The sequence below is a fragment of the Anopheles nili genome, chromosome 2 (assembly GCF_943737925.1).
Source record: "Anopheles nili chromosome 2, idAnoNiliSN_F5_01, whole genome shotgun sequence".
NCBI lineage: Eukaryota > Metazoa > Arthropoda > Insecta > Diptera > Culicidae > Anopheles > Anopheles nili.
In genome coordinates, this window is record NC_071291.1 from 46,734,913 (window position 1) to 46,761,734 (window position 26,822).

The following is a 26,822-nucleotide window of genomic DNA, read 5'->3' on the forward strand; positions in this document are numbered from 1 at the left end:
CAAACTACATTTTGTGTAACCAAAGTGTTTAGATTTGACTAATCCCTTTAAACCCGCCCAATAAGCCACCCATTTTCTAGGCGGTGTGAAGTAATAAATAATTCCCGAATGGATCGTAAAATTTGGTTCTGGTAAAAAATAAAAGCCATAGTTCAACAATCCCGACGCACGCACGGATGTCACAGATTACGCGCTTGAAAACGCGTGTTGAGGCACACGAACGAAAGAGCACACCATTGTCGACCCATTTTCGGAATATTAAAAGTCAACAAACCGGTTGACTTTTGCGGTGGGACCAGAGAAACTTTTGCCCCTCTAGCAGAAGCATCATCGTTGAGAACGCAGCACCGAAAACTTTGCACCATGCGGCCATGCCATCCCACTTGGAAAGTTTTCCCAAATTAGTCCACACACACTCTCCGCACGGCGGTAAGCCCACTTATTGCATGGAAATATAAAAAAGCACTTTGCCGTCGGGTTAGTGAGGTCATCTCTTCCCACCGGGTGGAGGTTGTTTTCTTGCGAATGCTATCAGATTTTTGTTTTGTAGCTTTCACCTTTTTTCTTTGGTGCTGCCGTTTTTTGGTTGGTGACTTTTTGAGGGCCGATAGGTCAACACTCACGGCCGAATCAAATGGCAATCGGTTTCTCGTTTCACATCCCAGAGCGTTACACACGACAACACGAAACACATCCGCATACCCGATACCGGGAGCAGGAACACAGACCAAACAAAACAAACCAAAAAAAAAAACAAAAAATGCCCGGAATCGAAACACAACAGCCGAAAACAAACAAACATACGCGCGGTACGTGGTGTCTGTTGCTTGCCGGAAAGCGACTCAGCACTTATCTGGCTGGTTGGCTGGAAATGGGACCTAATCAAATTTATATCGCGCTTCTAAACTTTCGGCACGTAAGCTATTTGAACTTTAAATTAATTTTGCGAACTTTGCTTCTTAGGCTTCCCAGTCATTGTCGCGTGTGCCTGCGCTGATTCTCTGGTGAGTGCGTGGGTGAATGTGAGGCTTTTTTTCTTTCCTGCTTTTCCAGTTGACTATGCTTTTTGAGTGCCCGATATACAGAGAGAAAAAGAGAGTGACATCCGCGTATCGGGACACAACACAACATTTGCGACACTGCGGCGGTGAAAAGCTGATGTGGGTTCGAAGTAGGAATAGAAAAGGTGTTTGCATTTTTTTTTGTGTTTAGCCTTCTTCCTAACTGCCGCTTTGTGACTTTTGTCGGTGGTCTTGTTTTTCTTGCCCTGAAAGCCCCAGAAAGAGAATTGTAAAAGAGATGCCGGCGATGGGGACAGGCAAGAAAAAAAAAAAGAATGGCGAAACGAAACAAGCTGAAGCGAGCGTAAAACAAATACCGACCTGCTGTCCTGTTGGAAGCATCATGCTGTAGTCATTTGGGCAAAGTTTTATGTTTTGTTTTGGCGTACTGCTCTGCCACTCTCTACGCCAGTGCTGGCCACACAGGGTGGTGCTTTTTTTTTCGCCCTCCTCCTCCCCAGAGACTCACCGGTTTGATGACCTAAAGTGGAGTTTTTGGCTCGGGGTGGCATGAAGTGTCCCAAAGTGGCTTGTAGTTGATTTGAATGAAGAGTTTTGCAGTTGTTTCGCAGTCTTTTGAAGCGTGAAATAAATCCCAGCAAAGTTTGCTGTGTCCTTCCCCTCCCCCCCGTCCCCCGTCCCAAACAAGCCATTGATGACAGAAGTTGTGCGATTGCGGTGGGAATTTCAAAGTAAGCTCATAAATGCCCTATACCATCGTGCGGTCATATGGCGCGACACCGATGCTCGGGTGCATCGGGCGCAGTAGTTTGGCACCCTATTGGACTTTGCCATCGACGATATGGTCGTTGGGTTGGCAATAATTAACCAAGCAAACAAAAAAAAAAGGTGCAGATCATGAAGTTGCACCATACATTCTTTGAGCCTTCTAAAAGTGTTGGCAACAATTAACGAGAAAAAATGAGCAGAGCATAAAATGCAACCTGCACGATTGTAGTACGCAGTTTGTTGTTCGATGAGTGTAGAAATGAAAGGCGTAGAGAAATTTTGTGGAATGTACAAATTAAAGGCTTACAGAATCTTTCGACTGTTTTTCACTAGCTCTTGGAGCGAAAACCTAAATGTTGTTTCATTGATTTCCTTAGGTTTGTTCCTCCTCGCGCACTGTTTTCCTTCTTTATCACTTTGACTGCCAAGCCTTTCTTTGTAATGCTTCCCACCAAGCCAAGCATTTTTCACCAAGCTAAGCGTTTCAGGATTTTCCAGTGTTTAATTCGAATGTGTTGTTTTAGTTAAGTGAAAGAGAAACACTCATCCCCATGTGGTAAATGCAATAAGAAAATACATTCTACAAATATGTGTATAAAATCCATTTAAGCTCAAAAATTCGAAAATAAACTATAATTTAGGCTTCACAAAAGATTAGTCTTCACAATGTGTACGTAAGATTTGCATTTTGAAGAAATAGCATTTTAAAATCAGATACAGGGGTGGCTATCAAAATATGATACGCATGGTCTTTCAGGAAACATTTCTGGCTATCAAATATGATATGATATGAGCCTACGTGTTATATATCCCTCCGAATGTCGACTGATGTCGACATTCAGTATCATTCATCACTGTGATGGATATGCTGTTACAACAATGAGCTTTCTAAAGGTGTTTATTATTTTTAATAAAAAAAAGGTTAGTGTGTAATGAGATACAAGACTTTCCACAGCACTTTGGAAGACCTGACATTTGTATAAATGTGGTATATTGATGTAAAGTGCATACACTTTCGCGTAAAACGCTTTGAAAATGTACGATGTATGATGTTAAAAGTATGTTATGCTCCAAGCAAAACGCTCATATGCAACCAAAGCATGATGCACAAAAACCACCATGAGTTCATCTTCAGACAATGAATCGTTGCTTTCTGCTCTCTCTCTCTCTCTCTCACACACACACACACACACACACTCTTAGTTCCTGATCATCGCTAGTCAAATCGCTGCATCCCGGAAAGGTCCCATCCGGTGGCACAATTTATAAATTTTCCATTTACGACACAATCAATTTTTCTTACATCACATCGTCGTCGCCAGTGACATCCTCAGCGATTGACCTTTCTTTTGATTTTCTCCCTCCGTTCGGCGCTTTGTCCGATGTCCGGCAGGACCTCGATTTTCTCGATTTCTCCAGCCGCTGGTCACCCCAACAAAACCCCCTAGGGAGCAACAAATCAACACGCGAATCGACCGTTGCCCATTGCCATTGCCTGTAGCGGTCGTATTTCGCTCGATAGCGCCGGTGTCATGGTCGATTTGTTCGCGCTGTATGTTCCGTGAAACACATCGTCCTCTCGCCCAGCCGGATCGGCCACCCAGGCAGTTTCCGGCGTCTGGAGGTTTCCGGTTCGATACCACCCATTTCTGCCAGCGTCGTCTTCGATATGATTGTCACACGTTCACATTCGCACTAAAAACGGTTCATCCATTCCTTTAGCAACCATGGCGATTGGGGGCGATCTATCGAGGCGGAACGAGTGGATGGCGCTTCTGCAATGGATGGAAATCAGGCCGAGAGAAAAAAAAAACACGAAAAAAACCGGCCTCTCATCCACCCACTATAATGGGCCGTATCCGGTCGGTCGGTGCTGGAATCGGATGTTTGTTTCTGCGGTACGTCCTGGGCACCCCTTGAGGCTTGAGTGCTTGCCGAGCTTGACGAGGCATTCTCCGAGAACGAGCCTGTGTGCCGTGGCTCTGTTCCGGAGCGCAAAAATTAGCTGTCAACTGTGGATGGACTCTTGCGGTCACCTGCGAGCGAGGCACTCCGTCGTCCGAGAACCGGAGAACCGGAGGTTTAATTTGATTCGAGCGGCTCCTTGTTTAGCAACGTTTCCGGTTTTAATTAAAGGCATCCGGCTCGGAATGGGTGCGATGTTTTACGTGACCGACCTTGAGGGGTAGCTTTAATCGCTCAATTCCACACATTCGTGCGAAGCAACCTGTCGTGCGGGGGCGCGAGCGAAAACGCCCGAAGAGATAAGGCCACTCAATCGTATAACGTGACAAGAAAGAATTTCATCTTGACAAACAGCATCACGGAGGGCGGTGGCGCAACAAGATGAAAGGGCTTCTGCTTTCGTACGGGGACAACGATTGCAGAAAGCAATTTCTTCTCATCCGACAAAATTGACCCCTTTTAACCACTTGTCTGTTGACAAGTGAGCGAAGAGCCCACCCCAGCAATGCTCGTGAACGGGAACGACTTCGTTCGTATGCCACTTCGCCCCCACTTGGTTCCGGTTCTGCCTAATGCCACTCGGGTGCTCGTCCAAGAGCAAGGTTTTATTCACGGCCATGAGTACAGTAATAATGCGCCACTCTAAACCATTTATTTGCATCTAATCTTCATTCTTAATTCAGATCTTGCCAACTTTTGACAGCTATTTATCGTGCCGGTCGTGTTCTGGTCGGAAATTCGTTCCACTCTTCCGTTGTAGCTTCATTCTTTCTTTCTTCTTTTTTTTTCTTTCTTACTCCCACCCGGGGGTTCCCATAACCACCCCCCCCCCCACAACCCCAAACCCACGGCCCGTCCCGTGAACGGAACCAAAATGGCAACCTTTTCGCATTGAGATGTCAAAAGCTTGCCTGACAGCGTGCCTCCGGAGGGTTTACACCTTTTACCCCCGATATGGTGTGTGGCGCGAAGGGACAACCGGTTGAACCGGACGGCAATAATGAGAGCGACCCTTTTTCCGGGGGGCATTTAAATGAGAGGATCAGCAGCATCACCAAATCCTTTTGCTGGGGCTGTGCGAAAAAGACGAATTAGACGAGCAGAGCAAAACTGCCCCGTGGCAATAAGTTGCGAAAGATATACCGCTTTTTATTGTTGAAGGTGTGTGTGTGTGTGTGTGTGTTTTTTTTTGTTTTTTGTTTGCATTTCCGCTTTTCCCAAGCTATGAAATAAAGCCGCACCACAGCGGCATGGTGATTGTGCTCTCGTGATTCAAAACCATTCAACGTGAGTGCTTGAAGCAGGGCGTACAAGTTTCAGCTTAAAATTACTGTTCTCTAGTGTGACAACAACAGACAAAAAAAATATATAAGCGCTCCTCAAGTAGCGTAGATTTCGGTGCGCTAGTTTAACGTCGGTATCATTAGATACCTTCGTCTTGTCGTCGATGGGTTTAGGAGCAACACGACTAGAAAATGAGCGGTTGATGGGACGGCTTCTGACACCATGATGATGGAAATTTCATGTCATTGCCTAGGGGCATCCTTTATTTTTTTTTTGTGAGCTGTTTGGTGAACCGAACAACGGGGCGGAGAGATGATTGCTCGGGGAAAACGAGAGTACGAAGAGTAAACGCAAAAGCTCTGTGTATTTGTTTTCACCATCTAGCATGGCTTTTCGCAGAATAGATGAACCAGTAAGATTGTGCTTTAGAGCTCAGGACTGTTTATTTTGCTATCGAGTGATTGACACATTAGAAGAAAGCTTCATGAATTATGAGCAAGAAATTGAACCAATTAATAGCTTATCTATAGCTATTCGAGGGATACTAGCGCTTTAAGGCATTTCATTGGTCGTAGTTTTAGAAAGCTGCAGCTGCTGTGGTTTGGAAGGAACTCTGCCCAATCGAATCGAGTTAACCGGAGCTCAGCCACTCCATAATACAACACCTCCGTTAAACGTGACCGTTATTTAAGAACATTCCCGTGAAGCGTAGCGGATCCAATGGAGTGTTGCACTGCAGAATGGCTCGGGAAATGGAGCTGTGATCGTTTGAAAAACTTGCTCGAGTGAAGAGAAAAATGCTGGCAAGGAAGCGCGCTAAGCGTACTTTCGGTCATGCGACACGGTCCAGCGGAAGTTTTGCAATAAATAAACTTTTCTCCAACGTTGTTCCCCTGCAGGGCTTACTCAACCAGCCCCGTCAGTGTGGTTGAAATTTTGCGGAGTGCTTCAATCAGGGTCCGGGACGCAATGGACGACCCCAAAACCCCAGTGGCAGAAGTAATCCAATGGTGTAGAAAAGCGGAGAAAACTTTTTTCGCAAATCGCGTGACAAGAGTGATCATCGTCATTAGGAATGTTTGCCGGTTGGTGCTTATACGGGTTGTGTTACGACCTTCGTATGCACTGTTTTACATGCACGTCCAGTTTCGGTTGAAATGTAATTGAAGTAAACGGTTTTTTTTCAATAGAAACGACAGGTAGAAAATATCCCCTTATATTGTCAATTTAAGCGAAAAGATACTTTTGCTGCTAACAGAAGTCTAATGATTGTTATTTGTGATCCTAACGATTTGTAATCGTTCGTAAACTATGTAAACTTATGTTTCATGCAGTACACATTAAGTATTGAATAATTGAGTCGCTCAAAATAAACGATAGCGACATTTACATTTTATAGTCATTGAATTGTATTGCAAATTGCACCTGCAATCATAGTTTATATTATACATTTTAAAAGATCAATTCTACGAACATTAGGAATGAATTATTATGGTTGGAAATAGAATATTCACGAAACATAAAAAAGGTTCGACCCATATTATCAACACTTTAGGTTTGCCAATTAATCAGTAACGCAGCATCAGTTTTGCAAAGCTTTTCCCACCTACATTACAATAATTTTGTACGGCTTTAACTAAAGGTATTTTTGTCTGTGTACCAACGAAATGATGTATAAAATTAATTTGAGCTTTGCGCTATAGTGATATGAGTAAGTTTGAAACAGCGTTGAAGTGTTTGATAGCTGATACAGAGAGCTCGTTAAACGGTTTAATCCGATTGCGAAACCTCTCATCGAAACCTGACGACGAACGGTTTGTGATTTGTTCGTTCTACTGTAGGTCTTCCTTTTAATGGCCTCATCACGGCTTCTTTATCGGCAGTGAAATAAAGCCGCATTGCATTCCCGTTCGGCTGCATCGCCAGCCGATGTGGGACAAATGCGGTGCATAATTAATTACGCAGTTGATTATCATTTCAATTGTTGACATTTTGACACCGCCTCTAATGGTGTGTTTGTGTTGGCTAATGTTCACAAATGGGACCATTCATGCACGGTTTGCCAGCGGCTCGTTTTCCGCTACGCGATATTGATAGGCCCGATGATTAATCAAATAATTTCATTATCATTATGATGAAATCTCGTTTTATCGACAGGCAGAGAGCAAGCGAGCGAGCGAGAGAGAGAGATAAGGGGGAGAAAACAGAAACGATAGTTTTAAGATAATTAGCCTAGCTTACCTCGCTCTGGAATGGGCTCTTTGCGGCTTGACTCCAGCGCGGTTTGTGATACCTCGGAATAGATGGTGCCAACCTCAGCCAGGCATCGCAGTATTAGCTGCCCGGTGGAGTAATGCGAGGGTAGCAGCTAGAGGGTGGAATGGCATCAAACAATGAACTTGTGAACAGATAAAATGCGGCTCAGTTGTTTGAAGAGACTTACCTGAATGATGAGATCCCGCGACGCCCAGTGCAGATTGTCATGAGTTGGATGCAGCACCGTGGGTTCGGAGCCAACCTGAAAACAGATGGATAAAGAAACCACTCTAATTAATTCAGCAGCTTGTGCTATGCGGGGGAAAAACAGCCGCCTTCGATCGGGTTTGTCCAAGGTTTGAGTGTGTTGAAAGCAACGGCCACTACTGATAGCTTGTAATTCAGCCTTCAAACCAAAGACTACAAGTGTGGTTTTATTGATTTGTTACTACTTTATTAGTTTTCGTACCATTTCAAGCAGTGCTGTTGTTATTGTCTTCGGCGATTGATTCCGAAGAAAGGAGCATCGGTCCAATTTCCGCCATTAATCACGTGTGCAAGAGATGTGATTTTATACGTACATAAACCAAGCTTTACTTGTCACGGCGTGCACGTTTCAGCATTGTCTTTTGGTGCTTTGTTTGGGTTTCCAAACAATTTGGCGCCTCGATAGAGACTGAGGGACTGAGCAAAATGTGTGTGTGTGTGTGTGTGTGTGTGTGTGTGTGTGTGTGTGTGTGTGTGTGTGGCAACGTTTTGATCATACGACATCAAAACCATTGTGAGACAGAGCAATAGCACACCGTGGTGGGGAGGTTTTGTCCTTTTGGGGTTACCTAGTTACCACGACTGTTTGTCCTCGAACAAGCGTATCTGCTGGAAAGCCTCTCTGCGCGCGTTCCATGCTGCTCGGGTTATTGAAGGTGGAATTTATCTCTGTCACATAAAATATTTACGATGGCGATGGGAATGTTCTAGCAACGTGGGTGAGTGCTAAGCCACCGTGTGCCATATAGCTCGTGCCTGTCACAGATGTGTGTGTAGTGGACTAGTTGAAAAGTATTGCAGGTAGGGTCGAGTAAATAACTCGATTTATTGAGATTCAGTTAAATTTGTTCGTAGCCCTCACGACATTTGAGCTATTTGGAGAAAATGAAAGTAAGACATTGACCGAAATGCCGTTACATGCGATGGCAGTAATAAAAAGATGGTCTATTTGACCTTGCAGGATTTATCGAGCACGTAGTGACAAGGCCTCAGTCACTAATTAATTAAGAGCGTTAAATCTTGGAAGATCATAAGCGGTCAGTAACATCATACTTATAAGACCTGTGAGCTTAAGGGCATAAAAACCTTGAGCCGAATATTCTCGTTTTTATGGTTGGCTTTTGTAATCAAGAAAAAGTAGGAATTTCTCATAAAAGATAGAAAAGTATGCACTGTATGTCAATTTATATAATGATATGCTATAAATAGACAAAAATAGGTTTTACAAAATTTTTGGCAACCAGACGTTCGTAATTTAAAAGTAATTGAAAAAAGTCGTCTTTTTTATACGGCAGTTACAAGTAAATCAACTGTGTTAGAAACCCTAACTATACATAATGTTATAGTTTTGAAGGATAGTTTGCTGATAAACGTGAGTTCTGCATTTATTACACAGCTCACATATGTTTAAAAATTAGTTATTTTGTTCGTAAGCCACTCACAAGATGAACAGAGGAATTTGTTTTCAAGTTTGCGGGGTAAATTAATGCACTTTGTACAACGTACCAGGCGCCTCCATCGAGTGAAAAACAATTGTTAGGATGGTTAATTTTTGCTTTTAATTATTTCATTCAAGATTAAAGTTTTCAACAAATCTTTGCAACAACCATTGAATCAATGAGGAAAACTAAAAACACAGAAAACAGTTCGTTCAATGAGGAAACGCTTGAATGCGAGATATACACTCTATGAAACGCATATGGTAATGATTGAATGATGTCGTATTTCCAGATAAAATAAAGACTATCAAACAATTAATGATTGAATGCTGCTTGATATTGAAAACATTTGTGGGGCTCGTTAGAAGAAGCGATTTTGGGCGGGGAAAACTTACGATAAGTTGAAATCTCGGCTGGGTCTCCCTCGTACGCAGGACTCAGGCTACGTAAAAATTTCATGTCATAAAAAGTCTTAACAAGGCAGGCCTCGACTACCTATCGGCTGTTGAGCCATTTAAGAGAAAAGAAGAAGAATACTTGACATTCAAGAATTATAGGAAATATAACCATTCTGTAACGAGTAATAAATAATAACGCCATGCTCATAATCATAATCTTAGTTTGGTACAATTTATACATTGATTTTATACATTTTGAAATATTTCAACGAAAATTATTTAACCATTATCTACGAGTAAAATAGCTTACGACATGGAAACCAAAAGCTTTTACTATCGCTACGGTAGTTATCACCTTGCCTGCCATGTCAGTCAAAAATTGACTAACGGAAAATTTGCTAGAATGCCATGTCACCCATTTTTAGGTTACGACAAAAACGCTTCATTTCAAAATGCATATTTTGAATATTTAGAACAGCTATTATTCCCACTTATCACATTTATGAGCAAACAGAAATACGAATGAACGCAAAGAAAGCCAATCATTTATCACAAACGTAAAACGTTAAGAATTAGAGCCGGTGCAACCGAGGCTCTGACGTATGAGCAAGAATCGCTTGAATCGTGGCATTTTGTGCACTTTCCTAAAAAAACGCTTGGCACGCAAGATGTTATTGTTGGAAATATCAAAACTATTACTTTATAATATTTCGCCCATACTATTTCGATGGATAAGTAATACAGTTGTACAATTTATCAACAATTGATGCAACAAGAGAATCTTATCAAATCAATAATATTACAAACGGGGAATGTTTAGCTTTTTTATAAAGCTTTTGAATGACAATTCAAAACGACTACTCATGTTGTTGTTTTACTCAACTTACTGTAAACTAACTAAAGTATGGTTTTCTAGTTGAAAAAGCTCCGTCTAACAAGTATTGTGGGAACGTATAAAATCATTCGATGATGAAACATTATAAAGTATCCACCAATTTCACTCAGATTGCACAAAACAGTTCGTAGTGCACCGCTAGATGGAGAAATAATGCCTCGTTGAATGTTTGCGGAAAGACCCGGCGGTCGGTTGGTCGTATTTGACAAGATCTCGAAGCGCTCAAAAGCAAGCGATTCGCCTCGCATCAGATAGCGAATCAGGCGCACTGATTGAATGTTACCGGAAGTGAAAAAACATCATTAATGTCGACATGCTGTCCCCACGAGCGAGCGACCGGCTCGCCTGGTCGAACCGGGTTGGGCCGTCCCAGCAGCAGCAGCAGCAGCAGCAACATCCGAACCGAACGTCAAAACGGGATGCCTTCCTGTTGCTGATGGCCGTCATCGTCAGGCCACCCGGGTCGGCCCCGGAAAAGTCGGAAGCACGGTTCAAAACGGGTGAAGAAATGCGATTCGACCGCGTGAAATGGCAAAGACAGGACACAGTCGCTCCTATCCTATCCTATCCTATCCTATGGCATGGTGGTGGTGCTATCATCTCGATGCCATCGACCCGCTAGACCCTGCCCATCCTACGGTAGTGACGGAAATAAAATCAAGACGATAATCACATTTTAAACGTCTCGCTTCGTTGGAGCCACAATGCCAGGGCTTGCGCTTCGTTTCCTCGCACTACCGGCCGGTAACAAAAAAAAAAGCCCCACAACGGCACCAGGGCAACAATGAACACCACCAGCACGGGACGCCCTCATCGAGTGTCGGGAAAATAAAATCGCACGTCTTCTCAGTTTGTCAGCTGGAGTGAAAGATTTAAATTTATTGTATAATGTGCTTAAGGGGATTACTCACGGCGACTGCCGGGAAGAGGGTGGCCCGGTTGCAATAGACAGCGAGAAAGCGACGAACTTGACTCGGCGAGTGGGGCAGCAAAAATCGTATTTAAAAACGAGCAAATAAAGCAAGTCGAATTTCCTCCCGGTGACTTCCTGCTGCTAGCGCAGGCATTTCTTTTTGTGCTGGGTCAGTGAAAAGTCGACTTGATTTTCAGTGACCGAGGCCGGTGGCTGGTGGAATGTCATTCGCTCGTCAGCTATAGCACTAAGGTAGCTTTTTTAATAAGTCAGGACCTCACTAGCACGGGAGCATGGCGTTTCGTTCTCTTGCCTAACGGTGCATTTATTTCGACCTGCAGGGTTTTAAGGGTAAGCTTCTATCATTTTTTCTTTTTTTTTTAGCAATCGTTTTCGAAACCGTTCCGCTTCCGGTTGCACAAGTTTCTATGTTCCGCGAGCGTGGGCGAACTCATCGACAGTCCATATGATTTGTTTCGCTTCCGACCACAGGATCGCGAGAGCATGCTCCAGCATGCGGTATCTCGGGTGATTCGAATGCAATCGGTCGATTTTTTTCCTCCACACCACGTTATCGCTTGCGGGTTGCTTGAAAGGGGAAGCACACAACAACACCAAAAAAAAAAAAACCTAGCGGAAAGTATTACACTTTCCGACACCGGCCCGATAAACGAGGAACCGCTTCGCCCAGGGTAGCGGTCCGGGACGTCCCAGCGTTAATTAAAACTTTTTCCATTCGGTGAAAAATTCACCCTCAGGCAGCAACCTGATAGTGCTGGTGCATGTGCAACGGGTTTAACCCACCTTCAAAAAAACGAAACGAAACGAAGCCCAGGTAGACGGAGTGTTGCGAGTTTGGCTACGAACTTGAATCCCCCGAAGCAACCGTTCGATGCATCGACATAGTGCGATGCGATGCTTGTGGCTGTGTGTGGGCATGCACTTTTTTTTTTGTTTTCGTTCTTCTTCACCATTCGGCCCGGGTTTCGCTTTTGCAGATGCCCACGTCGCAGGATGGACGCGCTACGCTCAGTTAATTTGTGGCAATTGTATTGCATCCGCAACTGCAAGAGGTGCTTACTGTGGCACGAGGGCCACTGGGGGCACTCTCGCACGTTTAGTTGTGGCGATGTTGCTCCTATTGACAGCAGGTTTATTGGTTGCTCAAATGGCGCACAAACACCCTCGGTGGAGCGGTGTTTGGCAACAATTCGGGTGCTTTTACGAGCAGCCAACCGGTCGTCGTTGCGAAAACCCTCACCGTGGGTGGGTGTCACTGGCAATGGTGCCGTGACACGCCAATGGCAATGGGAGTTTTCCGTTCATCTTCAGGTGTGCACCTTCAGGAGCATGCCTTACTTGTTTTTTTTTTTGCTTCCAATTCGTCCAGCTCCGAAGCGGATTCCAATGCTAACGATTTTGGTAACAAATTTCTCACTCCATCCCTCGCTCCCTGCTACCATGTACACTGCCATTTATCAGTGTGTGTGTGCACACATATTGGATTTTTTTTGTCTCCCTTCACATCCCTTCGATTTCCTCACACCGGGCTGGCCAATCGTGCCTTACTCGGGCACGTCAAAGCTTTCCTGCGGTGGCACATGTTTGAAATGTTGCAGTTCCTCCCGCATAACCCGACGAGTTTCTCGTCCGAGAGGCGTGGTTGGGTTGATTGGGCGAGCTGGGGAGAGAATTCGTATTGAAATTATTGCTCCAACCAGCGGTGATCGGTGCTTACATCAGCACATGTGTTTGGAACATTTTGGGAAGGATTTTCCCAACCGGCGGCTTGAGTGGCTTGGGTGTCCACCAGCACTTACAACCGCAAAAGAAAAAATCCGTGGTATCCGTGGTCGTGCAGCTTTGTATCGCCGGCTTTTATTCGTTTCTTTTCTTAGCATTGAAACACGCCCAGCCGGGGCACCTCAAAGCGGGTGAGTTCGGTACGAAACCTCCAGCTTTTCATTGCTTTCGGTGCATTTCTGCTCCTGTGGCTGCCGTAGAACGCATTATGAATCGATGTTACTATGGCACACGCTGCAATCCGTCACACGCTGGAAGCGGTCACAGTAAAGCATCGAAATGAAACGAACGACTTAACATCGGCGGAAAGAAAACGGTGGATATTTTCCCGCTTGCCGTACACCGCGGAACCACCCGGGACCATGTTTGCGGTAGCGTATATGGGGAAAGTTTTTCAATTCCACTACGTATAATTTATTTTATTGGATTGCCCCCCAGTACTTTGCTTACACGGATATGCGACAGTACCGCTCGTTTGTGTGTATGTGCGCGCGGTAACACACCTTTATCAGGTCCGCACGATGGAGGACGGTGGCTAGAGCTTTATTCTAAAACTTTCACATTCAGCCACAAGCACCTGCACGCGACGAAAGGTCGCCAGCTGTGGGGGTGTGTGTGTGTGTGTGGTGAATGGGAGGTCTTTCAATGGCTAAAGGATTTCATGTACCATGCAGGGATCTGCCGCAATCCGTGCTGAATGGCAGGGCACGGTGTGCTCATGTTTCGAGCGAAATGCGTTGATCGATGGCATAAGCGGGTGATTTAATGGGATTGAATTTTTCAACATATTGGCATCGTTATTGTGCTACTGTTCGGCTCGGTTCACCCGTTGCCGGCAGAAGTTGAGTGTGCTTCGGCTGTGAATGGCTTTGTACGGTAACGATGCAGTGGAGTTCCGGCATCAAAACCAATCCTTTCAGCTCGTTTCGCGGCGCGACTATAGATGAAATTTTCCTGCAGTAAATCGCCTTAATTGGGCTGCGGCTGGTTACGGTTCGAATTTGGCGATTTTGGATGCTGCTGATGGAAAATGATTTTATTTCTTCGCGATCACGCAGGCATAATGCCTTAGTACCTTTCGCACCTTTGTGGCAAATGGTAAAAAATTTGTTACAAAAAATCAAGCTTTTTGCGCTGTTAAAACTACGCTTTGTAAGTGGGGACACACTAAAAAGCGATTTCAACAGAACATGGTTAGATGTGACACAAAAAAAAAAAATTAACAAAATTTCTCTGTAAAACTAATCAAATATTGCGATTTTACCAGCACAAAAGGAGCAGCTTTAATCTCACCCTGCGATCAAAGGGCACCTTCGGATACGCTAAAGCCGAGCCGGTCGAGAAATGGCATCGTAAACGTTCCCTGGAAGGATAGCCCCAACCCTGTTACCGGCAATTAATTACCGTGAGGAAAAACTGTTGCCATTAAAACTCACTCATCCCACGAGGTTGTCTCTTTGTGCCGCTACGCCACCATATCTTTGATGTTCGGTCTCTCTACGCGGGGACCGGTGGTGTCTTTCGAAGTGAAGCTACGCCCGACCTGAGCGAGATCACTTTCTCCCCATGGATCACTCCACCTGCTTGCCGACCGATGACCGTTGAGCGAAGCGGCCGCTTTTCCGAGAAAGCCTTTCTCTTACCTTTGGAGCATTTTCCACCCGGCAAAAGAGGGCAACGTTTTCCCAGGGCAAAACGATCCACCTAGTTCTTGTGGCAGAGCGAGACGATACACCTGCCATCGGATGCAGCCCATTTACTGGTGATGAAATAACGGCAATTGAAATAAAATCAATCGCACAACGTCTATGTCTCGTAGCAGCGTCTGTTCTAGTGCGCAAAAAGGCGAAAGAAAGGGCAAAAAAATCTGGCCGACATTGCCATATCTAGAAAAGGATTTTTTTCTCCTGCCACCGGTAAATCCCTTTGATGCCACGCTTATCGAAATTATCCTGATGAAACCGAACCGAAGCGGATTTCATTCTGGAGTGCAATCGCCGTTCGGGATTGGTTTTAGGTACAGCAATCGTCACAATAAGTGCGCCCCCGTGCAAGAGATCCAAGCAAGCGAATCCTTTGCGTGAAGCACATGTCATCGCTAAAGTGCTGTAGAGTGTGTTAGTTACGCTTTATCGCGTGTGTCTATAGCCCTAGAACCAGGAGTCTGCTTGTTTATGAATGGCGCATTCGTTTTGGGTCGGTCTGCTAATCCTTTCGCAAAGGTTTACTTCAAACCTCAGCAACCATCGTCGCATGGTAGTGTGGATCTAGCACGCGTGTGTGTGTGTGTGTGTGTGTGAGGACCGCAGCCTAGTGCCGAAACCAAAAACACATCACTCACCGCGGAACTACAGCCTGCCGGAGGCATTTACACCACACCGTTCGTGTTGAGGGTGATGAGGCTGGATGAGAAACGTCGTCCTGCCCGGGGGAGAAACTGCGGATATTGGAAACCGACCACCGATAGGGAGCTAATCGGGGAAAGAATGAGCGTTTGCCGGCGCTTGACTGGCGCCACACGACGTGTCTGGGACGGGTGCGAAATAAATTCCACTTACAAAGAAAACACACGAGACACAGGGTGGTGTGTGGGCGCTTTGGATGAGTTATGGTTGTTCGGTTGTTGGACGGGTACGCTGTTTTCCATTTGTCCTCGTACGGTGCCGCGAGAAACCCCAAGCGTTGGGTGGAAAACGAGCCACGAGCCGGAGTGAATCTTGAATAGACTTATCTCCAGCACCTGTCAAAAATGATGAACTAAGTGTGCTCACTCTGTGAGTGATTTCGTAAAGCCGAGGGCGGCCGCTAGTGACGGAGTGTGGACAAAGTTTTCTTGACGAATGAGTTTTTGGATAGCAAAGTAGCCCGGTCGGGTATTCGGGATAACTATTCTAAGCGTGCAAAATGGCGGCGTGAGATAATTTCACCGTTTTTGTTGTACTATTTATACACAAACCAGCAATATCTCGTCGTTTGCGTACATTTCAAGAATGTTTTAGTGAGTGTACAATTAAAAATTACTAATTTGTGCTTATCCTCAGCAAGAGGAGAGTGTTTATTGTACCTTGTAGAGCACATAAAATATGAAAAAGGCACTCAATAGCGTAACAACGATCGACTCCGTTCCTCCAAGCTGTACTAATTCGTTTTTAGTTCCTGACCCGTTCACGAAAATGCGCTCATCTGTCTTAAAGGTAGCCTAAGTAAAGAAAGCTTTAACAACCACAGCTAGAACGTCTATCATTTATTTTCCCGGACGAGATAGACGACTCCTGCACAATATCATTTTCCACGGAGAATTTGCAAACGCCTTTTTGTGCCGATGGATCACGATGCCGGCGTAGGCTTTACACAATCAACGTCTTCCAGCGTCTGCTGTCCGGAGTGAATCGTAAATAGAAATAATGAAAAAGGCTCACTTAGTGTTGGGTAGACGAGACACGAGCCGTCTGCTCGTGCAAGGATTCTCGGAGCAGTATAAACAGCACAAAAAAACAGCGCCATAATAGCGCGGTTCACTTTCCAACTGCCGGAAAGATGAGAATTTCGGGGGAGAAAAAAAATACGCACCAGAACTAAATATGCTCGTGACCAATCTGTTGACCCAAAGAAATATTCATACTGCTGGGGAACTGGTGAGATCGACAACGATGACAACAACAGCGCATGGAAGAAAAAATATAGAAATAAAACGCAATCCAAAAGCTGCAAACGAAAAGGGCAACCAGAGCCACGATTGAAGAAAGCTATTACCATGTTTAAAACGCCAGCTTTTTTGTATTGTTGTTGTCGCTTCAATCCCACTCTTCTGGTACGCTCGTCGTGAAGCCGGGGACAACCGTTTACCGGAAGGCCCGTTGGAGGATCGTCGTCGCGTCGGGATTCTAGCATCGCGTGCTGGTCGGAGTTTCGTATGGTTTGTGGTCTCTTGGGAGGATTTCCTTTCCCGCAGTCGAACCCGACCAACGACGACGGGTTGGCGGAAAGTTGGCTGCATTGAAAACTCAATTTTCCAGTTGAAGCGCCCAAACCGTCATCTGCCTGGTTGGTTCATCCAATGGCCCAAGGAACCCACCCAAAGGAAGTCGGGCCTCACTCGCATCCGGTCGGTGCGCTCCGTGAAGATGAGTTCCGTAATGCATCCCAACTTTCGCGTTCCAGCCCAGCAAGGACGGCAACGCTCGGTTGAGTTTTCCACGATCAAGTGGAACGCTTTACACCTTGGGCGAAGGTATTGGGACCGAAAAAAAAGCGAAAGACCCAACCTAGCCGGGGGTTATGTTTTGCAAGTCTTTTAACGTTGCCACCCGGTGCCGCAAGAACGACACTGCACCAGGGAAGGAAGAGGAAGTGAGAAGACCGTTCAGTTCCTATGCGCCCGCAAACTAACCCCGAGCGCGACATGGAAGCACCAAAATAAAATAAAATAAAAGGCCCACACCAACCCAGGCTGAATGGGCGGTTGACGATGGTGATGAAAACTAGAAAACTGTCAGTGGGAAAAATAGTTCATTATTTCTTTTCACCGGTGCTCATCGCTGGGAGCGACCAACCGATTGGGGAGCCCTGGAAGGGTTGGGAGACCTGTGGCGGCGGTGAGTTTCACCACCGGAACCGGAGTCGGGTTCCGTACGAAAGCCGTTCGCGTTCTGTTTTTTTTTTCTTTCTTTTTTGTTCCACCCAACTCTACCGGCCATTCTCCGGAATGATTCACCGTGGGTTCATATTTCTCATTTTTCCCGGTAAATCCGGCTTGAAATCGACTTCCGGAATCTGTCTCTAGTCGTCTGCCGGTGGCGCCCTACTTTTTTGTGCGCCCCGTGCACCGTTGATGGAATGGTGAATTCGAAACCAGAGCATTCCCGAACGACCCGGTGCTGCGGGTGGATGAAATAGTTTTCCCCCGGTGCGGGTGCGGGTACGGCCATTTCTGGCTCCGTTTCTTCGAAATGCGCTTCAGCAACCGGTCGCGGTCGTTTTGTCAGCATCCAGCAGACGGTAAGACCACGACTTCCGAGCAGACGCGTTTCAACTCGCGTTTGTTCTTCGATTGAGACCGTGCATAGTGCGTTTAGTGCGCCCGCAGTTTGCCGTTGATTCGTCGATTCGAGCACGAGCACACGAGCACACGGGACACGGGACACGGGAAGTAATTAGTGTTTTGCAGCGGAAATTTATTCTTCCACGGGCAAGCGAGAGAGATAGAGTGAGTCGTAGGGGTGGTCCTTTTGAAATGCCCTCCTCAAACAATATCATAAAGCAAGATATCACTCCGTGTCCGTGGTGGCAGTTTGAACCTCCGTTTCCATGGTGGCCATTATTCGCATCGCAGTTGGCTTCGAAGGCGATTGTTTTGAAAAACGGCCTACTCGGAGCCAGCCCAGACAGAGCCATAAAACCCACTCGACTGAACCCTAATTAACCTTCGGGCGTCCCATGTGAAAGACCGGATTGCTTTTACGATGCGGACTACAACATTTAATCCTTTTTCGCTCGTCCCACCCGCAGGAGCCGGATGTGACGATCGACAGGCTGGCTCGGCTGGTCTCTGCTCGGTCGGGAAGCCTATTTTTTGGAATGAGATATTTGTTCGACTCGGGTGCTCGATTACCAGCAATTAGCATCCATTAGGGGAACGGCTCCGGGAAGGGGAATAAAAACGGCCTCACCCCCTGGGTGGCATTTCCCGTCCACCCGGACATTGCTTGTTTCTCTGTCCGGGATATAAGTGCCCTTGGTGCCGCGTGGCAAACGGCAACAAAGTCACGGGAATCAAAACGCTGAAGAGAAGCCGCCCTGGGACAGTGGGACACTCTTGGGACGCTACTCTCGTTACTCGTTGTGTACTTATCTCACTCACTCATTCATTCTTTCTTTCTCTTTCTCTCTCTCTCTCTCTCGAGACCGGTGGCGGAAAATTTCGGACAAATTGAATGTAAAGTTTTGTGGCGCGAATCCAAAATTTTCTCGCCTTTCTCGATCCGGTAATGGGTCTCGAGGTACGATGGTTTACGCGTCGCAAGGACACTTAGCTGCCCGGCTTGAGCTGCCTTAGCTCGCACGTTGGTGTTTTGTGCCATTCCCCGCGTTACTGCAACCACTCGGAAGCCGGGTCCTTCACTCGGTGTAAAAGGGTCACGGCGTTTGGGCGATTTCGGGCCGGATTTTGGGCAACGATCGCACGGAACGGGGTAATTAACTTAAACGCTTTCCATCTAGGGGCACCGGGCCCACTTTGGCACCGGCGACGGCTTTGGCTCCGGTGCGTAATACAAGCCCCCCCCCCCCCTCTCTTTACTGCCCGGAAATCGGAGCTGGCACGAGGGCAAATTAATTTAATTTCCATCGAGTGCAACCGGCCCCCGGCGGGAGTGTCACGAGAGCGCGCAGGGTTGTCGGAGAAAAATGCTGAATTATCTGGCGCCAGATACGCCCTTAAGCGCACCGACACGCAGGGGATGGAATTTTGTTTTGAAGAAGGTTGCCTTTTTTGTTTTGTTTCCCGTCGGCCCCAAACGGCCTAAGCTTTTGCGATTCGGTCGTAATGCGAAATAGTTACGGTTTTTTTTTTGGGGGGGGATACAGGGCTCGAACCGTGCTCACCCAAAATGAGTTATGCGATTTCTGGCTTTCGCCGAGTTGCCAAAGCAAACTAATCAAGCCAATGTTGCCAATCTCCATGGTTACAATTCCATGGTTCGTGGAAGTCCTGCGCCTTAATGACAGAAGAAAGCGTGTTGAGACTTACATGAAAATGTACCAAAAATTCATCGATCGTAATGTCGAATGATGGAAATAAATAAACTGGCATTAATTTTATTCTATTCCGCAAAGAACTGTTACATTTTGAAAGATTATTGTGATGGAACTCGAAAATTGCGTGTATGCAATGTTTCGACGAATGCCCCGATAAACCCACGATCAACCGGTTCGTGATCGTAATTTAAAGATTGTTCGAGCGCCAGAACCCATTACCGGGAAGGGAAGCATAAAATTGGATGGAATGAAATTCCTTCCGTCATGCAAAACCACTCGCGGCGTGAGCTGTCGCTTACGATCCGACCAGAGGTGTGGGTTTATAATTTAGACCGCAGCTAAATTAGAATTAGATTTATAGCCCGCGAATCGCCCGATAATGCACACCGGACATTCCGGCGTTTAGAGCGTGACACCAAATGGAGTCGGAAATAAATTAAACTACCGGTGAGAGTATGGCTTTTCCGACGACACACTCGGAGCAAAGTCACAAGGACCGCACCGTGTCGTATCGACGGTCGTTGGCAAACCCACGTTACAGGTCAGTTTGTCTGATCGTCCACGTGTACCATGTCTCTCTCTCTCTTACTCTCACACATACTCTTTCTCTCTCGCCCACTCTACAGCCAGCAAAGGCATGGCAAAGTTCTAGTGGATGCTGTGGCACGCAAGCACACGAATCCCCGGTCCAATCTCGATGGCTAGCGTCGATAGTGTCCAAGCCAATATTAAAATGAATGGGAAACCATTTTCCCAGTTTAATTACAGTATATTTACCAGCAAACAATGTGATAATTTGAAAATTATACCGTTGCAGGCGACGAGCACCGCTGGGATGAACCCTATCCCCTGACGGTCGAACCGAACAAGACTTGCCGGTCGCATATCGGCGAAAGACACGCATGTCGATGCTAGGAAACAGGTCCGCCCGTACCGTGTGGGTTTCCGCCTTCTGCTGCAGACCCGGGAACGGCTGGGAAAGTGCAAACAACAAGACAAACCCTTGACATTTCTCATCTTTTACGGAGCCTTTGCGACGGAGTCCAACGCAGCGCTGCGCCACAGGTCGGTGGGTTTTGTTGCAAAAGACAACGTACCATGATTATGCAACAAGACATCTCAATCCGCAAATTGTTCTCGAAACCGTCCCGCCGACGGAACAACACCGACGGCACAACCCGGGAACGTTCCTACCGATGCAGGCCGAATGAGCTCTTCACCTCCACGATGCTATCTCTCGTGCAGCTGCAACGACAATGCAGTTTTCCTGTCGAACGATTGCGTCGTTGTTGCGAGTCCCTACTTTCCGCCCACTCCGGAAGGGTTTCTGGTTCCAGGTAGTGCCGGCATAATGATGGAGGATGGGGTGGAGATAAAAAAGGAACGAATTTTGCCCACACAAGCAAGCGTGGACGGGCAGTCGAACGACAATATCGAAGCACGTTATCGCCGAGTGCGATACAATCCAGTTAGGGTGTGTTCGTGCACTGCTGCATGCCCGAAACCGATTCATTAGACACACACACACACACAGCTGAAGTGGCACGGTATTCGACGACGAAATGTGACGACGACACAATAGTAGTCATTATTTATGCACACCACTACTTTCGACAAGCCAGTTCGCAGCCCCCCAAACACTGCGACTGCAGCATTCAAGCTGCTTTAATAAACGCAAACAAGAGAGCGCTTGGGTGGGGGGGGGGGGGGGCGATAAAACAAACCTCCAGTGTTTTTTTAATCAAATTTTCAGCTTCTTCACGTTAGCGTCACGCGCGTATCAAACATCACGCTTGCCATCTTCGGCGTCGGCAAATCGGTCCCACAAATACCACTCTAATCTCGGGGCAGATTCAACCAGTGGCTGGTTCACGCGTTCTGTTGAACGCGTGGAACGAACACGACGTTTCCATGTTCAGCAGATGGAAAACATATATTTGAGTACACCGTGCACCGTGAGCTGTTGAGGCCACCACCAGGTACCGAAATCCACCATCCCCACGAACGACGACGACGACGACGGGCGGATAAGTAGACCGCAACCGGGACGACGAAGTGCATCTTTTGGGCCGCGTTTGGGAGGTAAAAACGAGCACAAAGCTTCAAATGCTCCATCGTGGTCCACGTCCTTGCAAACAATTCCACCTGCAGCTGCATAGTAGAACTCACCCCAGAGGCCAGTGCAAACCAGCCAATTTCAGGTAGAGGAATTGAATTAAACCGCTGGTCGTTGACGTTTTGTGACCGGTGTCATGTGTCGGTCCCGGAGTGAAACGAACGAATGGAACGGATTGCAGCCACACGATCGGTAAAGGACGATGGGAAAGGATGACGGCCGTCTTGGCCAGGACGGTGAGGAACACTGCGGCAGAAAACCGCCACCGCAAGAAAGTGTATTTGTTATTCAAAACACATAAAGTCAACATTGATTACATTCTCATGCTGTCGGATCGTGCCGCGCTCCCGAAGACACTGTTCCGGCGCGGTCGAACTCCTCGAGGGCGCGCGCACACATACACACACCACCTGGCCACGGAATCACGGGATGAGAGGGGTTAATAGGGCCCATCGCCCTTTGCTGCAGGGGTGGGTTTCGCAATGCTTATTGTAACCCATTTCTCATTCACGGAAGAGCGCAAAAACGGCTTCTCCGGGTTTGCCCGTTTCGCCGGAGGGTGCCGGTTTCAACCGTTTTTGCTTGAAAGGGACCCCGCTGGAAGAAGAAGAAGAAGAAGAAAACGGATGGACGCACGAAAAAAAAAACCTTCTTCGTTCGACCGCCGCGCAGGTTTCTGGAGGAGAACGGCGAACGGCAAACGGAGAATTACTAAAAATTACGTTTATCGCAATCATAAATCTTGCGGATTACGAATTTAAACGTAATTTTCTATTTCTAACGCCCCACCGCAAAACCGGGGGGTTTGGGCCGTTGGCCGCAGATAGCTCTCTCTCCCAAAAGCCTGCCAGTTGGGTGGGGTGCTTTCGTATGCGGCATCGCAGTTTATTTTCGTGTTGTTCCTGCTGAAACCGATGCGATAACGAACCGGTGTGTTTCCCATGGGCTGGATTTGGTTTGCCTGGTTTGCCCTACGCCAGGCGTCTGCTGCACGACTTCCTCGGCTTGCGGCTCAAACAAGCTGCCTTGGTCTCGTGGTACGCACGTACGCTTCCTACTTTTTCCAACCCAACCTATGCCAGCCCGTAGATAGCATCTTTCTTCGTGCCCTTGCGTGAGAGCGCACATTTCGTTCTTGTTGCGGCGGTGAGACAACGGCATTGTCTCTGTCGTTTTATTCTTCCCACTTTGGCACCGGAAAAGTGAGACCGATTTGGACGGCTACTGGGCGAAATAAAATGTATCCTTTTACCGCCACCGACACCGGCAGGCACCGGCGCAGCAGCAGTGGACTCGATTTCCGGCTCCATTTTCAAGGCACATTTCTTGCGGTGCGAGATCGGATCAGGCCGGATTATTCAAATCATTCATCGTCGATGAAGTTTATTTACCGGAATGATTGGTGCGGATTTTCAGCCAAATGGCCCCGTGACCCGTGGTTGCTCCTTGTGCACAGGGCATCGTTTTGTTGGTGTTTTTGCCGTGTTGTTGTGGCAGCTGGAGCTTTGTGGTTGAGAAAGCACGCCAATTTTGCATCGGCATCCTGGGGTGCCTGGGTGGAATGGTATGATGATGCCATACTTTACATGGATGGACATGGTCCCGGTGAAACCGCCAAGAAGGGAGTGGTTTAGTTTAAATGCGCTGGAGCTGAACCGAAAGCGAATTAGACGTAGCGTCGTTGGGCCACCGTTTAGAGCTTTCGGTGCACTGCAGACTTCCGTCGCAACTTCGTGGAACAGATTTACGCACTATCGCAGCGCTTTTCCTCGCGAGCTTTACGCTTCTTGGAAAACCAACCGTAGCAACTGTGGTGGTGTAAAGAAACCAGTGATGCTAACGATTTAGTTGGGAATCATTTCAAGCATCCAATCCTTACAGTGACGATCCGCATTGAGAAACTGGTGAGGATCTCACAGGAAGCGACGAGCTTTTTTTTGGTTGCCATCAACAGTTCCTCTGAGGGGATAAGCTGCTAACGCGGTTGTAGCGAATCTGTTTATCATAGCATGGTAATTTCAAAAAAAGGATGAATACTTCTTGTACTGTAGTTCGCAACAGCACATTTGAATTTAATGTGCAATGATATGCTGGTCACATTTTTTTATTTTTAAATGCTAGCCAAATTTTTATATATTTTTATTTTAAAAGCAACCGGTATTAGCCCCTTCACAGTTTTCCCCAGCAGTGATCGGGCACTTTGATCATGCATCTACTGATTTGCTCCGGGCAGTTTTGATTTTCCTTTATTCTTCATCGTTTGCCTTGTGCACTTTTATTTCTTCACTTTTTATGAGTATGTATAGATTCTCCATAAATATATGTATTGAGATTTTTTATTTTTTTGGTTAAATATTAATTATTTTCTTTAATTATCATAATTTTTTCATGGAATAAAATGCCCATCAGCCATGGATCACGTGGAATTATAGAATTAGAACGAATGAATTATGTATTTATGAACTAGAAATTTAGTTTTGATAACAATACGGCCAGGTCGTCAGTAAAATAAAAAGAAATTAAACTTTTTGAATTGATTGGCGATAGTGTTAAGTTTGTTATTCGTGCAGAAGCAAGTGCACTAAGCTTCTGCAGTGCTTCGTTGGTATAGCTTACTACTAGTCAATATTGTACAGTCATGTCATTAATATAAATTTTATAATTTTTGTTTTACTTTTATTCAAAAGAAGACTAATTTATGTTTCTAATGATATATAATTTATCTATTTTACACCTCAATGTACTATTAAAATAGTAAGTTGAATTGTGGGTACTGACTAGCTGAAATTTGAGCTTTTTGGCAAGCTTTTTTGACTTTCGAGCTTTGTATCTTCTAAGATATAAATGCTAGAAGTCTACAATTTCGGAATTTTCTTAGTTAACTATCTGACTATCAATCGGCAATATCAGATTTAGCAAAAGCGACTAAAAAAAAATTGGACTTATGACCGCCCTTGCACCTACGTGAAGTGAGGTAAAAAGCAAACGCAAAGCTCAGCAAAGAAACTAGATATTATTAAGAAACAATGAATAGAATTCATTGCTCCTGGCGAACAAAAACTACGGCGATAATTGAATTATGTTATAGTTCAAAAACATGGAAATCAGTTATGATGAAAACAACCAAGTAATTTTTAGGTATTTTTCTGAAACACTGAACCAACTATCATTTTTTTAGCATAAAGTATAAAAAAAGCAAAAACAATGCTTTTTATTCAATAAATTTCAGAGCACGTTTATTCAAAACACAAATAAAAACGGGTGACAATTAGGTGATCTATTTGTTCAAAATCTAAAGACTGTAAAGGGGTTAACTATTAAAATCTATAAATAATCATAGTAAAAATAGTACTTATATAAATACGGCATATAAATCAATTCGTGTCAAACGCTGGAAAAGATGATGCTGATAAGCTAATTTATACAAGTATATGATAATGTTCTTTTGCTATTATTTTGTTTATCATGCACCATAAACGGATGGCAATTATGTTGGAAAGTATAATACAAATTATTAAAAAAACGGTGCGATAACAAAACCTTACACTTAAGTGATTGAGCAAACGGATATTGATTTGCGCGGATACCAAAAATTTGCTCACCAATGTGCCCATGCTTCAAATTTCTTGTCATACATCAAATGCATTCGTGAGACGCTGTTAGAAAAGCAACCGAACGAATTTATCAAAAGACGAATCATTCAAGCGCTAATAGAGCACTGCTTCGCAGAACGACAAAGTTTATTCTGTAAGTACACCAACAAAACTAATGGCTAAACTTGGCACCACCCTACGATACAACAGGACGTTTTCAATAGGAGCGTTTCCTCGTAAAACTATGAAGAACGAAACGAAAGATGAATGCTCTGTTGCAGCAGCATAATGAAACACGGGTTGGGTTTCATCGCACTACGTGTTCCGTTTAAAACGCAAACATCAAAGTATGTATAACATAACAGCGGATTTATCTTATGTGCAACAGCTTTTCGTGAAACTTTCGTTAAAATATCAAATCAAGCTTTCGTGCACATCATAGCGCAAAAGTTTTCGAAAAACAAACCATACTCTGCCTCGTAGCAGTGGCGATTCAAATGTCGGATGTTTATGATCCAAATCACAGGAAAACGGTGTGATGCTTTCCTTAATCAGACCCGAGGGTTTAGTTTGAAACCTCCTCCGGGAAATGCAGGAATCTGGAAAAAAAAGCTTGCGATTCTAAGGCATGTAAAATATCCTACGGGGACACATGATATTCGAAAAAAAATTGCGAATACACCGTGCTTACACGTGTTTTGCTTCGATACATGTGTGTTTTGGCATCTTTTCGCAGATAAAATGTTATTCGAAACACTCAAGAAATTCGGCGCGACCAAAGATAAGGTAAAAACGTACTCCATCTAAGAATGGCTTTAATTTTATCGTATACATCTTGCTATCAATACAAATTAAAATTCTTCAATCATACTCTTTCGGAGGATAATCTATTTAGACATACGAGACATACAAACGTATTGGCTTAAAGGGTGAAGAAGAAAAACTAATTTAAGAAAAGCTTTCTAACATAATGCAATAAGGATGGCGTGTAAGTGAATCTAATTGAATGGAGAAAAGCAAATCAAATGTTTGAGAAACTCCACACCTTTATTTATAAACAATTTGTTTCATTGTATATATTACTGGTAAATCCACATGCTTGCAACAATACACATGTTTAAAGCTATTATGTTGCCGTATAAATAGCGAATCGGAGTGAGAAGCAGAAAACGATTGTCCAGCTCCGAGTCTAAGACTGCTAGTGTATACATCAATAGATCGTGCTTAATAGGATTCCGCTATAATACCGGCGACGATCAGATACGCGGATGAAGAGATCTAATAATTACATTGAAAGTAATTTTCAAATGACCATTGCCGGGTCCGCAGGCAGCACGCGAACAAAGA

The 26,822-nt window shown here is 45.3% G+C and overlaps 2 protein-coding genes across 2 annotated transcripts in view; one reads left to right on the forward strand and one right to left on the reverse strand.

The window, feature by feature from the left end:
- Nucleotides 1-26,822, reverse strand: part of LOC128720067 (uncharacterized) — a 90,762-nt gene that overhangs the window by 9,246 nt on the left and 54,694 nt on the right. Inside the window, exons 5-6 of the mRNA XM_053813714.1 lie at nucleotides 7,483-7,557; nucleotides 7,281-7,407 (exon numbers count right to left, since the gene is read on the reverse strand). Of these exons, the coding sequence (XP_053669689.1) occupies nucleotides 7,281-7,407; nucleotides 7,483-7,557 (202 nt within the window). The remainder of the gene's footprint in view (nucleotides 1-7,280; nucleotides 7,408-7,482; nucleotides 7,558-26,822) is intronic.
- LOC128720908 (uncharacterized) overlaps nucleotides 10,608-26,822 on the forward strand; it is a 37,043-nt gene continuing 20,828 nt past the window's right edge. Inside the window, exon 1 of the mRNA XM_053814608.1 lies at nucleotides 10,608-10,794. Within this exon, the coding sequence (XP_053670583.1) occupies nucleotides 10,608-10,794 (187 nt within the window). The remainder of the gene's footprint in view (nucleotides 10,795-26,822) is intronic.